Consider the following 15,587-nt stretch of genomic DNA (forward strand, 5'->3'; position numbering starts at 1 on the left):
ACAGGGAAGGGGTGTGAGTTTGGCTCCTTCTTTCATTACTCATGACCTCAATCCTTAGGGAAATGACAAGATAATTTAATTCTCAAACACTCATTTGGGAGGGTCAATGATAAATGATCAGAAATATTGCTGTTCCTGTTGTACTGTTTTTCCTATTAGTTCTTTCCTTTTCTTTCCTGTACTTGCTTTGCCTTCTCTCCACTCAGCCCAAGAAAATAACTTGATATTGGAGCAATAAGGCCTGTCACAATAAACCTAATCTTCTGTCACAATCTTTCTCCTTTTTTCCTTGTCTTTTGTTTTCCCTTAAAAAAATCCTCCAGTTTAGTACTTGCATGGCACTTCATATTTCTGCATAATTAAAAGCCAGAACTAATTGATCCAATTGTGTGTACCAGTCAGCCTAAGAAAATGGTAATTTTCTTTTTCTTTGCATCTTGCAATCACCTAATAAGCAGCTCTAATGCTGGCTGTTGAATTACATAATAAACAAAAATTTCCCGTCATTTAACATTTGTTCAAAGGTTTACTGCTGTGGGTTCACAAGAGCAGAAAGAATAGAAATGTGCACTTATCCAGTGAAATCAATCAATGTAAACTGCAAATCTAAATTAATTATTCAGGCTACCAAAATCTGATGCTTTTGTTGTTTGTTGTTGTATAAATGCCAAAATTATTTGAAAAAAAATTAGTCTAACTTTACAAGGAAGTTAGGTCTTTGTTGACACATATGTGCCCAATAAGAATCCTTTTGTATTCTAATTCAAATATTAATTATTTCACAAACAAGTAAAGGAAGACATTTAGTGTAGTTATGTTTGTCACTCAAATCTGAGTATGTAAAGGCTTGATTGAGTAGAACAGGAATCGCAGAACACCATCATTGGGCCAGAGTGAGGTCTTATGCCTGTTGGATTTTACTGCTTCTACCCATGGACCTATGAACCCACCACCCACATGCGTGCATCCCCACCAGCTCTTCCCCACTATACTTTTCACCACACTGAGTGTCACTCAGAGTGAATCACAGAACAGCCAGGAAACAGAAAAATGCCTTCCTTCTGGCGGGCACTGCGCTCCCGGCCTGGACCCCAGAGCTGGCCAAGCATCCCTCCTGACTGCTTTAGGCTTCCCTCCATACTCAATGAGTTCACCAAAGTCTCATCCCTTTAGAAAATCTTCCCTTGACACCCTTTGTAGAAGTACAGAAGGCATTTCTATGACTACTGTAGGATTCAATAACCCTACATTTCTACGACTGAAAACGTGATCCCATGAGAGACCAATGTATGAAAATTTGTACTTAAAACATTTAATGACAATAACACTGCAATTGTACTGAAAGCTTAGAAAATGAGGCTGTCCTTTTAACTTTGCTTTCTGTTGCTAAGTGAGACATATTTGGCTCTAAAGTATCATGATCCTCAATTGTGACGCTACTTACTGAAAATCTTCTTAGAATGTATTAGTGCACTTTTCTCCCTAAGTAAAATCATTTAGTCTTTTTTGATGATTCAACATCTTGTAATACCTGATTAGAAGCAAATAGTTTCTCTTTTATGATAACACATTGTTTTCACTTGTATACTTTTAACTAAAAGAATTTTAGGAAACCATATGATTGAAAAATATTTTATTGAAAATTATTATGCAAGGTAAAATGTTCACTCATTCATTCCCACATTAATGTACTGAACACGTATGGATCTCCTACAAAGTATGAGGCACTCTGCCAGGCCCTGCAATGCAATGGCAAATAACACTAGAACCACTTAGGGAGAACTTGCAGGCTAAGTTCTCCTTTATTTTGTGCTAAGATACTATTGAACTCTCTTAAAAACTCATTTGTAGGCCTTTAGCATCACAGTCCACACGGTATATGGGAGAAAGACTGCAAAAGCAGCATATAAGAGGAACCAAATATCTCAATATGGAAAATCAGAAAGGGTTTTCCAGAGGTGGAGGCAAGTAAACTTGGGCTTACATGATTAGGAGTAGGTTTTGGCATTCAACAACATTGTTCAATTACCCTACATTTTGGCGCTCTCTATTAACAATAATTTTTTAACATTTTTTGGACAAGAGGCCTCATAAAGAATCCAATCAAAGCTTTGTCCATTACAATTAGAAATTATTAAAATGATAAAATTTATGTTATTTGTATTTTACTACAAATTAAAAATCCTCCTATCCAAGAAAAATATGTAAATGCACATAGACACAAATAATGTCAATGTCATGAAATATATTTGGTTTTCTACTGGAGAGAGGAGTCACTACTGACATCTAGAGAGTAGAGAACAGAAATGCTGTTAAACATCTTGTACAGAATAAGCCTCCACAACAAAGGATTCTCTGACCAAAATGTCAATAGTGCCGAGGCTGAGAAACCTCTGTGTATGCTAATCAAGTTGCTCAAGCAATTTTCTATAGGAAATGATTTGATCACCTTCAAAATTGAACATGCAAAGAAACAAAAAAAATGTAGAGATGCATCCATTATTTACATAAAAGTAAATAACATGTTTTTTTGTGTGTGCTGGGAGAGGGAGTTGAAGTGGATAATCACCTTGGTGTACTTTAGTTTTATACTTACCCAGTATATTTATTATTGTTCTTTGCAGGAACGGTCAGATTTAAATAAAATAAATAAGAAAATTAAAATGTTATATAATGCAGTGTTTAAACTCTTATTTTTGTTCTACTTTTGATCTGAAATAGGTCATAGACCTCATTTCATAAAGGCAGGTGTATCTCCTTTGTGGAATGAAAATAATCTTCCCAGTCTATCTGCCCTATGGTGTTAGCCTGCAGCAGTTGCTATAGCAAATATCTGTGTTTTATGAATACCACTGAGTAACTCAAGCAGTCAAAAATGAAAACAGACTTGATTAAATGCAGACTAAGTGACCTTTAAAATTATTTCCCTGCTTCTGGACAGTGTTTGGGTTATTGTGGACAAATATCTACTCCGTATGCACTTGTGGTACCTGAGACAGCTTCTATACGAGGTCAGGAAAGCACACCGTCATGTTTCTGTCAGACTCTTTCCCGTTAGAAGTTCACAGTGGACAGCCACCTTTAACATGGTAAAATCCACAGTGATGATTAAGAAACGCAGCAGGACAGATTATATGTGCTGGGTTCTATTTTTCTAGCTGAGTGTAGTGACATATTTACCATCCCAAATTAATTTTTCTCCCTGAAGACTTGAATGCTCATAGTATCTAAAAATTATTAAAAATCTTACAGAAACAGACAGTATAACATACAAGCATACATTTACCAAATAAACTACAAAGGGGCTAAGTTTTGTCCTCAGTAGCCTCTTAAATTTCATTCTTTCTCCAGGTCCCTCACATGGCTGTATGACAAACTACTCATTTTTGCCTATCTAGAAATATGTTGTAGCTCAAAATAAGTCCTACCTTATCTTTTTATATACAAACCCCACACTGTTTTAGTGATCTGCATAAATATGTTATTTTTATTTATTTGTTTGTTTGTTTATTTATTTTGAGACAGTCTTACTCTGTTGTCCAGGATGGAGTGCAGTGGCGTGATCTCAGCTCCTGGCATCCTCAGCCTCCTGGGTTCAAGTGATTCTCGTGCCTCAGCCACCCAAATAGCTGGAATTATAGGCGTGCTATATCCAGCTAATTTTTGTATTTTCAGTAGAGACATTATGTTGGCCAGGTTGGTCTCGAACTCCTGGCCTCAAGTGACCTGCCTGCCTCAGCCTCCCAAAGTGCTGGGATTACAGGTGTGAGTCACCACACCCAGCCTATGAGTAAACATTATTTTAATGTTCTCAAGTAATCTATAGCATTAACAAACTAATTCACAATAAGGTGTAAATGGATAATGGGCTAAAACCTCAAAATGTATTTGTGATTTAAAATAATCAAAACGATGATTCTAATTAATACATATCAGGCAGGAAATGGGGTAATTTTTCTAGCACCCCTTGAATCATGGCATATAAGCAATTTCCAAACAGTATCAGTAAAACTGGTTCCAATCTCACAAAGTTATACAGATCTCACCTTCAATAATAAATGGAATTTTAACCAACGTTGAAGCATAGAATACGATATCAGGCCTTAACTTCCAAAGATGAGAAAGAAAGTTGAAAAAGAAGAAAACTAAGGTCTACTGAGCAATTGCCTTGCTGCAAGAACTGTCTCAGGTGTCTACACTTACTATATAATAATAATATAATCCCCTTATTCTTTCAAGATATATCATATTAGTCTTATTTTAGAGACAGGAAAACTGAGACTTAACAGAGATTAAATAATTTTTCCAAAATCACATATGGTAAGAAAAAAACCCAACATTTTAAACAGCTCTGCTGACTCCAAATTTCATAATCTTTGGATAGACACCTGGCTTATTTTGTCTGAACAGAATGAAGCCAGTATCTGGTAAACACCTATAATGCTTAGAGACTATTTAGACTAAGAACTGCCACACAGCAGCTTGTTTTGTTTTGTTTTGTTTTGAGAGGGACTCTCGCTCTGTCGCCCAGGCTGTAGTGCGGTGGTGCAATCTCGGCTCACTGCAACCTCCATCTTCTGGTTTCAAGCGATTCTCCTGCCTCAGCCTCCTGCACAATAGCTTGTTTAATCCTCTTAATAAGCTTATGGATAAGGCACTATTTTCCCCACATTAACAGATAAAGAAACTAATGCTTACTGAGGTTAAGGTCACACAACGGGTAAGTGACAAATCTAGAATTTGAATCCAGGTCAGCGTGGGCTTTAATTCTATTTCCAAATTTACTAAAATTTCTGTGTATTTTTTTGTTCCACCTAAAAATGAGTGAAAATAATCAAAGACATAGGACAAAAAGTATTTCGAGTACAATTTTCACCCAAAGGCGAGTCTACAACTTTGCACACTCGCTATTATAATGTTTGCTCCTTAATGAAAACATTTCTTTTACAACTAGTCTAAATATTTGGGTTTTAAGTCAGTTTTGTAGTTTTGTGAATCCTGGTAAGTTTCTATCCCTGAGATTTATTTGTTTTGTTGTTTATGGTGTTGTTTTGGGGTTTGGGGGTGGATTATGAGGGGAGAGGAAAGCAATTTAAAGCTCTTAGCAGGAGGGACTCTGCTAATAAGGAATATGAGTATAAAGAAAGATAAAGGCATTAATTTAGAAGTTTTATCTATATAATGCAAAAACAACCATAACATTTGAAAACATTTTGCTATTTGCCTGAGTTTACTTTTCACCCAGAAATTTGACTCCATGTAAAAATGGGATATAAATCTCTAACTAACTTTCTATAAATGGTAAACACCTCCTCCTGTCATGCATTACTCATCATAGCAAAAGCATCTATATTTAATAGTACCATATCCAGGAGTTAAAATCTGTGTTTTTATACATACCAACTTCCCTGGAAGATGTCAGGAGGAAAGATATGTGCCCTGGTTGATTAGGGTTGGAGTCAGACAGGGAGGGGGAGATGTTTGGCAGCAGCCCAAGAGGAAACCCATGTTCCCTAGATACAATGTTGTACTTAGAAATACATCCCTAAAGTTCTATTCTACTTTAATGCTTCAGAATAGCATTTTAAAAAAACCACTATTCTCAAAGACTGAGTGAAACAGACATAATAATGTAGTTTCCTTTTAAAATCTGCATACAAAGTATTCAAATGGGGCTGTCGTCATAACCCTGTAACCTGAAAAACTGGATCAAATTGTCATACTACCTGATTGGTGAGGATGATAATATAATACCTGCCTCCTGATTGTGTTATGATGATTAAATGGGGTGAGTGGATATTTAAGTATGTGACACACAGTAAGTGCTCAGTCATGCCAGTTCCATCCCCAGCTGCTGCTCCTTTGAATTAAAACAGTTGAATTTCCAGCAATGTGTCTTTTCTGGAATCAAACTTGAAGCATCATAATTGTTCATGGAAGAGATGAAGGACCTTTAACTTTGTTTTGTAATGCTGAATAAAGACCTACTTGGCCACAACTTAAAACACAAGTAAAAAAAAAATAAATAAAATAAAGGATCTTTTCTGAAGTGAGATCCTTTGATTCTTTATTCCCAACCTAGGCTTAGGAAACAACAATTTTTGGTTTTATAGGCAGATGCCAAGAAGTTGACAAACATTTCCCATTAAATAGTTTAAATTACTTTCCATGAAAAATACTCACAAAATATTTTGGAGATTTAAAATGAGGAGGGGCTTTCTATAAAATCAAAAAGTTGCTGGATCACTGCTCTGAGTATTACGTCTCTAAAAGACAATAATAATAAAATTAATGGATGAAAGCACACCTCTTGCAGCTTTGATTAAATTGTTGCTTTTGTTCACAAAACATAAATATCTATATAACATATAAATGTGTATGTGGGAGTATGCATGCATATGTATTAACAAAAGGAAGCCTAGTGGGCTTATTAAGTGAAATAGAGCACCAAGGAAGTTGTGCCTTTTGCCATATGTTAGCAATTGTTATTTCTTTGTTGTTTTATCATTTGCTTTCGTTTTCAAACGAATTTCCTTTTCTAACAAAAGGCAAAGCCCTTAGTTGGAAATTATGTAAAAACAGAGGCCTGAATGTGAGGGTCATGCTTTGCTGATTCAGACCCAGAAGTGAATAGTTTGTTTTAGTGTAGATTGAGGAGTTAAAGCATCTGGGAGAAAGCATTTAAGGAGAAACATTTAACAGCTGCTGAAACTGAGATATGAATACCATGTAAACAAGCTGAGAAAACACAACCTTTGTACATTAAAAAGCACAATTTTTTCATCTGCAAGTTATGTATTGTTTTTGTTTTGGTTGAGATATATATATAGTCAATGACCAATGCTGCATAACTAAGCTATATTTTCCTGGAAATTCTTATTCATCAAAGTGTGATCCATTGACCACCATCATCAGCATCTGCTGGAGCCTATTAGGAATGCAGAATACCAGGCCCCATCACAGACCAGTTACTGAATTGGAATCTGCATTGTAACAAACTTCTCAGGTGATTCATGGGCCCATTGTAAATTTTGAGAAGCCCCATTGTAAAAAACCAAAACTATTTGACTTCCTATTTCATTCACGGTCCCCCTTCACACATATACATCCTGTTTGAGGTAAGTATTATACTAAGAGCTTTACCTAGGGAGAAGTTTTAAAATAAGAATATGAGACCCTACTGCAAATAATATAATGTAATTCATCTCATACAGGGTCTGAGCAAGTTTTTTTTAAAAGCTCCCCTGATAAATCAAATGTGATGCCAAGGTTGAAAACAATTACATTATCTTACTTAATTCTTAACTTCAAACATCAAGGTGTGCATTATTACATCACAGAGGAACTTGCTCATGATAGCAAAACCTAGATTTAAAGTCGGGTCTGTCTGACTTCAGAGATTTTCTCTTGCATTTTATACCCACCAATATGTTGGAGGGTTTTAGACCAGTAGCTACTTCCCAACTTCCCATTGTGTGATTACCCCAACATGCAGCATTGTATGGGAAAGCCTAGAGGGGCAGGGCAGAAGAGTGGACATCAAGAACCTTAAGGCTAGGCAAGACTGGGATGGAAAGATGAAGAGCTGTGAAACTGTTTCTCCAGAAAATCAGATCAGCCCCTCTCCTGAGCCAATTGCGATTATAAATGAGCAAATGGACTGATGAACCACAGGGGGATCTGCATGTCAACAGACTCTGTCACAAACTGAATTAAGCAAATGGGCTTAGAAGAGACATGCAAGAGTGTTTACAATAGTACTGTTGGCACAGCTCTTAGGCCAAGGAAACTAACCTTTGTGGACTGCTCTATCACCACTGTTCCATCACTACATATGGTCACCATACTTGTAAGCAGGAGATATCCTGAAATCTGGTTCTCCCTACATAGGATGACCAGCCAGAGGCCGATGGGTGGAATGTTCCCACAGAGTCAGAGAGGATGTGAGTCATGCCTTCTTACATCATTTAAGCAAGGCTTGTGTAGATTTTTAAAGCATTTACCATAAATGGATCCCCTCATCACCATCTGTTCACTTTTGGTACAGGAAATATTATAAGACCATTCTTGTCATATGGATTGTCATTTAGTAGTTTTGAAAAGGATTTCTCTGATCTTTTGAGATATATACAAATAAGTAAAAAGAAATGGGCATTTTCTTTTACAAATTATACTTGGAATAGTGTTAAGTTACTGTCTTTGACAGATGGCTAAATTCCAGGGACTAGCTCTCCCTCAGGGAGCACTGAAAATCCTAGTATAATCCTAAAATATGAGTGTTGACTTTAAAATTCTGATTTAATTGACAGACATATGAAATGGCACATAGAAAACTCCCCACTGGGGACAATGAAAATGCTAGAGTAACAGTTACGTTATAGGAGAATGGCAATGATATAATCTCACTCATTTTCTCGTTTTATGTGATCCATTTTCTGATGCTGAAATTTATTTTTGTGAAACATAAGATTGTACTCACATTTCTATATGCCTGTTTTTAAAATGCCAAAATTACACAGACTTTAGGGTCTGTCTTTTGGGAAAAACTGACGTATAAATAAACATTACTTCTGTGCCAAAAGAACAAAACAAAACAAAAAACAAAAAAAACCCAGACATCTCTTTCAGTCATAAACGGCAAGTGTTCTACCTTTGAACTATGGATATATCAACCTCAAACCAAAACAATTTTTGAAAACAAAAACACAGTGATGAGAAAAATCATAATGGTTAAACATGTTTACGTAAATAATTAGCTCCTTTTATTTTGAAATAGGTACATTGTCTCCTAAATTCTGATTCGCTCAGTGCCACATTAATAAAAGGTCACAATGTTTTAAAATGCTAAGATTTTAGCATTATATCAGGACTAGAGATGAATTTAAAAAACTGAGTTTGCATATATGAAGAAAAACTTTAGGTTTGATTTGGAGATCCTCTGCCTGAATTTACAGCTCTGAAATATCTGCTATTTCTAATCAGCGACAAACCTCCTCTCCCTTGACTCATGGAACTTTGTTTTCACTGAGTCTAGAGGCGTTAATATCAGTTACAAAATGTCCTGGAAGAGGGATTTAGAGATCCTGAATGGTATGCGCCTGCTTCTGCTAAACATCTCAGGGACACTCTGCCCCCTGGTGGATTGTTCCAGTGTGGGTTTCGATGAACAGTGCAGACTTCCCTTCTCCCACCCTTTCTCTACCAACCTCTTTCCTTTAGAAAACTCGAGTAGATGCCCCAGTTGAAAGCTTTTATCCCCACCAATTACACATTCATTTGGTTCAACAATTCCCTTTTATATAATGTGAAAACCCTTAATTACCTAATCAGCCCCTCACAGCTAAAACAAGAACCATAAACATCATTATTGGTTATCATGATTTGATACAGGTAAGAAAAAAGCAGAGAAGTGAAAAATGAAGTGCTGCAAATTAAAAACGTGGATGTGGCCAGGGACTTTGGATTCTAGAAAGACAGCCAGAAATCTCTAGACAAGGAAGAAGAGGAAGAGGGTTTAAAAGTGAATAAAAGGACGCTATAAGAAATAATTAAACATTTGGCAATTTCTTCTTGGCCGATAGAGCCACCGCAAACCATCCTTCATGTTCCCTTTTGTTCTTTGGGCTGTATGTCACCTGCACAGGGGATGAGTTGTAAAAGGCTGTAAACCTCAGTCGCTTCTAGTTTTTGCCAAGTTTTTCCCATTCAGGCTAGTTTGATCTTCTCCAGTCCAACTTCTCCCAAGTACCCCTGTTCTGTGCTACAGGCACTGTGCATCCACAAAAGAGACAATGGGAAATAATGGCTAAGAGGAAGTCCTGTCTGCTGAGAGCCAAAAAAGTGTCAGGCATCTCAATAAGTCCTTTACATGTTCTAAGCCTTCACATCAACTTGTAGGTAGACGGTATTTGAGAAAAAGAACCACATATTTCTAACATAATTTATTTGCAATTCAAACCTAGGACTGACTACAAAAGCTACCTTTCTGCCTACTTCACTGGTCTTAAGATAGGTCAGTCTACTCTTAAGTCTTCTTCTAACCCAGTTCCTCCTGTATTTTAAGCACCATACAGTCCTTGGAATCTCACTACCTAGCCTAGAGACTAAAGGTCCCCTCTAAAAACTAATCTGGAAAACTCTTGTGATAGTGGGTCTAACCCTCTCTCTTTGCAGAATATGAAAGCACAATCCATTTCTTTCCTTTCAAATTCTTCCTTCAGATATAAACTAAATCCCCCAAGTCATGGCAGCACATATCAGGCAGCCACAGTATCATTTACTATTAGTCATTCTCTCATGAAGGGTCAAACTCCTAAACACAACCCCAGAATCCAAGGCACCAATCCTTCCATAATAATAGAACTACTACCCGATGCTTTTTAGAACACAAAAGGACTTTTATTTATTTTCCTAAATTTAATTTTCAATGATACATTTCCTGAAAGGTGGAATACCAAAGGCAATTTTCAGTCACAGCAACTCCATCAAATACACATAATCTGATATTTTACTGCTTCAGTGAATTATAATCTTCTTAGGGTTTCCTGGTTAAAGAAGACAAAACTAAGATAATAGAGAGGAAAAGTTAAGAATATTGTTCTTTAGAAAATTTGTTGAACTCAATAAACATTCATTCATGGGTGTAGTGTCCATTTTTGAAAGGAAACTCTAAAATTCCTAGAAACACAAGACAATACTGGTAATATTGAATGAGTATACATTCATATATTTCTGTGAAAATTTGTGCAATTAAACAATATGGAAAATGTTGTTTATTACCACAGCCAATGAAAATATACTTTCATTGCTACGTAAGTTAAACATTTCCATCCCCTGCTTTATCTTCTGCAAAAAAGCCATGTGCCTAGTTTATGAAATAAACTATGCTATAGGCAACAGTAACTGAAAAGGAGCTTAACAGTCTTAACTACATATCCCTGGGATGAATACTACATTTTGCATAATCATGTGCAATGCTGAATGATGATTCTATATCTCTTATAACTATAAGGGTTTGCAAGCTTCTATTTCATACAATATGCCCCAAATCCAGGCAATACAGCCAAATAGTCAAGCAATAATTCAGGTGGTTAATCTACAAAATGGCAAACAACCCATTTGACTAAACTGATTGTGTTTTGTTAATGTGAGGACACCATCATTGCAGGTATCCTATAAAGAAATCATTTGAAAGTGGCTATTTGTTTCAATTAATGTTTCCCCCTAAGGCTCTTAGAAGTTGACTTAATTGCCTCTTAGGACCAAAGAAAATACAACTGTATCAACAGAAGACCACAGTATTAATAACATAAAAACAAACACCATGCTCTATGCACATTCCTCCATAGGAGAAATATCACAAAAAGCAAACAAAGAAACTTGGGGATTCAGCAGAAGTATAGGCAAATCTAATGCCTAAAATTTTCTCTCACACCAGTGACAGGTATAAATATTGATCAAAACTCCCCTTTTTAGTTAGCTTATGTGTGAATCTTTGAATAGTATATTTTCAAGAGTGATTACCCAAGGTGAAGGTCTGCACAGTAGGCAAGCAGTGTACTTCAGCTCAATATATTTATTGTCTGACAAACAGGACTGGGGAGTTTCAAGCAAGGAGTGAATTCATTTCACAAAGACAACTTGCTTCTGCAGACAAAAGGTATCAACTGCAGAATGCCCTCTGAGGAAAGGAGTGTGAATTTTCTTTGGCATGTTAAATGCTGTACATATACATTTTTTTTTTCCGTGCAGATAATCCCTCAGTGCTACTTCTTATTAAAATATACATTTTTTTTCATATTTTATTGCATGACTTTATCCTGTATTAGGGAGCTCTCAGAGGAAATTTGAAATAACTAAGTATTCTTGAAATTTGAAAAGACTGATAAATTTAAAGTATTCCAGATATTATATTAATTGAGATATCAGGTTGGTAACAAATTTACAAAGGTCAAAAGCTTGCCAGTTTCCTGATTGTTAGTAAGTCTAAGGTTTGGTTCTGCAATTTTTTTTAAAAAAAGCAAACAAAAAACAAGACAAAAACAGGCTCAATTTTAGTTTCTCTAAGCTTTTCTAAAGTTCTTATATGTCACTTTCTAGCAATCTTTTCTCCTGCCCAAACTTCAATAACAACAACAACAAAAAAGAAACAAGTTTATTTTCTTTTCAATATCGTTTTTAGGGCCCTTACTGTATTTTTAAGGTTTCTGGAGAAGGAAGATAGTTCTTTTGGTTTCTTTATATGTTAGCACACAAGGAATCACAGATGGGAAGGAGAGTGCAAATGACTATCAGATAAAAGTTTCATGCATTTTAAGATTTTTTTACAAGTCAAAATATACATCCTCCTATTGCCCCCACCCCATTCCTCAATTGTGTAAGAAGTATCCCCATGTCATCAGTCTCCTTCACATCTCACTAAATTGGATAAGAAATAAAGACACTTTTCTTGTTAAGAAACAGTATATTTCCAATACTGATCGGTTTTACCAATTGCATTAGTAAGAAATATAGCAGCAGTGTGGGCTGAGTCACCCATCATACCCTTCATTTATGGGGATTTAAATGTGTAAAGTGACAGGTACATGAAATTAAGAGAAAAAATAAAGCAGTCTGCAGACTTTGGCACTAGCACACATAATGGTTTGTTTGTTAGAGTTGTGGCTTGACAATCGCTAAACAGGAATTACAAAGTTACAAATCTGCAGAAAACAAACAATCAAAGGTGTTGATACTCAGTTTAACACTCCTCATCTCCTATTCCCACCCACCCACCCCCATATAGTTTCAAGTATAATAAAAATAGAGATCTCAGCATCAGAATTTTGCTGTTAACTCTTCAAGGTTTCTCTGCGCCATCCAAGCCACACATAGGGTTTGAAGCACCAAATCCACAAGTTTCTCCAACCAAGTTTAAATAGACAAAAAGTGAAGACTGAATGATGCCAAAGTAACTGTTCTTAAATTAAGCTGTAACACAAAGTTCTCCCCCAAAACACAGGGCATTAAGCGTCTAGTTCAAGTACTGCCAGGCTGTATGTAGTTCTGTCTCAGACAGGCTTCAGACAACAATTACAAGTACACTGCTTCTAGTGGGCATTATCCACGATACCAAAGCAGGGCAGGGATTCCCTTCCATCATCAATTTTTAAAAGTTGCAACCCCCTTTGGGATTGGCTGCCGCAGGGTCAGTGCTGAGCCCGGGGCTTGAGGGGAGGAAGTGAGCCTCCTCCTGGGCAGGGAAGCTCTACATTTAGTTTCAACACTTCTCCTTTCAGAGCTCTCTCTCAGGACTATCCTGGCTTCTCAGGATCCATTGCCCTTGCCCAGGAGAGAGAGCCTCGCTGGGACCCAGAAACCGCGAAAGAAGATTCGACCTACCTGTGGAACCAGACACAACTTGGTCCCCAAAGGTCGCCTAGGCGACCCCACTGCAAATGGCAAGTCAACTTGTGCACTTAAAACGTATCAGTTTATGGAATGCTTGTTTAAAGTCCTCATTGGACATGGTATAGATTATGGGGTTGATGAGGGAGTTGAGATAGCCTAGCCATGTGAAGAAGTCAAAGATGGCTAGGTGGAACCAGCAGGCATCTTTGCAGATAGGCATCACTAGGGAGATGATGAAGAAGGGTAGCCAACACACAATAAAGGCTCCCAAAATGATCCCCAGGGTCTTGGTGGCTTTGCGCTCCCTAGCGGCCATGAGTTTCTTCTTTTCCAGCAGGGCGTCGGAGACTCGCACTTTGACTTGGTTCACATACACAGGAGACCCGGATTCGCTGGGCACGTCGGGAACCCGCGAGTTAATAGAGGTGACCGAGGACGTGGACCCGGGGGAGTCGGTTATCAGCTGGGCTCGGGTCAAGCGCTTGCCGGTCCTGTTGGGCGTCTGTTTCAAAATCCGGGAGCGGGCTTCTACGTAGATGCGGCCATAGAGGGCGATGAGGAGCAGGGTGGGGAAGTAGAAAGCACCCACCGTGGAGTAGACCGTGTAGAGGATGTGGTCGGTGTTCACCACGCATTCCGACACCTCCTCTTCGGCCTTGGCCTGACGCCAGAAGAAGGGCGGCAGCGAGATAGAGATGGAGAAGACCCACACCAGCGCGATCATGACCGCCGCCCTCGTGGGAGTCCTTTTAGCTGAGTACTCCACGGCGTCAGTGATGGCCCAGTAGCGGTCCAGGGCGATGACACAGAGGTGCAGGATGGAGGCAGTGCAACAAGTGATGTCCGACGACAGCCAGAAGTCACAGACCACCTGGCCCAGTGTCCAGCGGCCGGTGACAGTGTACATGGTGCTGATGGGCATCACCAGGATGGACACGAGCAGGTCGGTGACCGCCAGAGAGGCGATCAGGTAGTTAGCCGGGGTGTGCAGCTTCCGGGTCCGGTACACTGTGGCAATCACAAAGGCATTGGAGAGCGTGGTGGCCAAGGTGATGAGCGCCAGTAGCATAACCAGCAGTACTTTCCAGGGTAGGGCGATGGAGTCCTGGTAAATGTAGTCCTTGGCGCTGCAGTTTTGGGAGGGAGCAGAGGATAAGTTGGCTTGAGGAACCCAGGTCTCGGAGCCCGCGGGCGGCGGTGGAGTGCACTGAGCACCCGGTTCCTCCATGGCTGTCCTCGCCCCAGCTCCGGAGCGCAGCTCTTGGGCATGGAGCGGACGAAGGAGAGGGCGGAAGGACCGTGGCGATCGCAGGTTTGTCCCCAGTTGATAGTTAGTTCCGTGAGTTCCTCAATTATTCCTCCACCCAGGTTCACAGCTGAAACTAGAGGTCATGGGTGCGGCAGCCAAGGCAGGCGGGCGCGTCCCCTGCACTTCCAGAGCGTCTGGCGAAGCCGCCGCGTCTGTGGTTGTTCCTCTCCACACTGGGTCTTAGCCCTGGGTTGCTAAGAGCTGGCCCACCGAGCCCTGCTCCGCTCCAGCTCCCTGGAGGCGTCTAGTGCAGGAGGGTGAAGTACTGCTTGAGGAGAAGGCTTTGACCAAATGGGATCTCTTACCCCAGTTGCTTGAGGCTGAGCGTCTCCTAACCTGGACGCTCTTGGATCTGCAGACTTTGCCCACAGTAGTTTCCTAGGTGTAGAGACCAAAGCTTGCAGGCCAGCGAGAGGTCCCGATCTTGCATTCCCACCCCTCGCCCCAAGCTGGGGCACTTTTGGGGGGCTGCAGCGGCCGCCAGAGCTGGGTGGGGTGAAGTCTAGGAGCAGCGCTGCGCCGCGCCTCGAGCCAGAGCTCTGCCCTCCCTCTCTTTTCACTCTCTGGCCACTCGGACGAGCTGTCCGGCGGAGACGGAGCCATAAAAGGGGTGACACGGGGGCTGGAGTTGCGGCTGCTCGCGCCGCGCCGCCGCCACCGCCACCCCGGTCCCACGGGAGCCACTCGGAGCCATGCCACTGGGTGCGCGGGTCTGGAGGACCTGGCGCGGCACACTGGGAAGGGGCAGGTGTCTGGGGGAGCTGGAGGGGCGCGGCGTGCGCCAGCCCGGGAGAAGCGTGCGAGCTACGGAGCAGATGGGCTCTTTATATAGAGTCCAGGTCCGGTCCGCCAGAGCAGTGCAACTCGTGCGGCGCCGCGAGTGCGGACG

At 39.9% G+C, this 15,587-nt stretch overlaps 1 protein-coding gene across 1 annotated transcript; it reads right to left on the bottom strand.

The window, feature by feature from the left end:
* Positions 1 to 10,376: 10,376 nt before the first annotated feature.
* HTR1B (5-hydroxytryptamine receptor 1B) lies at positions 10,377 to 15,587 on the bottom strand. Its single transcript, XM_024248727.3, has one exon. The coding sequence runs from the start codon at positions 14,615 to 14,617 to the stop codon at positions 13,445 to 13,447; it is 1,173 nt and encodes a 390-aa protein (XP_024104495.1). The 5' UTR covers positions 14,618 to 15,587; the 3' UTR covers positions 10,377 to 13,444.

The sequence above is a fragment of the Pongo abelii genome, chromosome 5 (assembly GCF_028885655.2).
Source record: "Pongo abelii isolate AG06213 chromosome 5, NHGRI_mPonAbe1-v2.0_pri, whole genome shotgun sequence".
NCBI lineage: Eukaryota > Metazoa > Chordata > Mammalia > Primates > Hominidae > Pongo > Pongo abelii.

Bases quoted from the DNA above. Each gene is read 5' to 3' on its own strand.
- HTR1B (XM_024248727.3), bottom strand. From the start codon at position 14,617: ATGGAGGAACCGGGTGCTCAGTGCACTCCACCGCCGCCCGCGGGCTCC.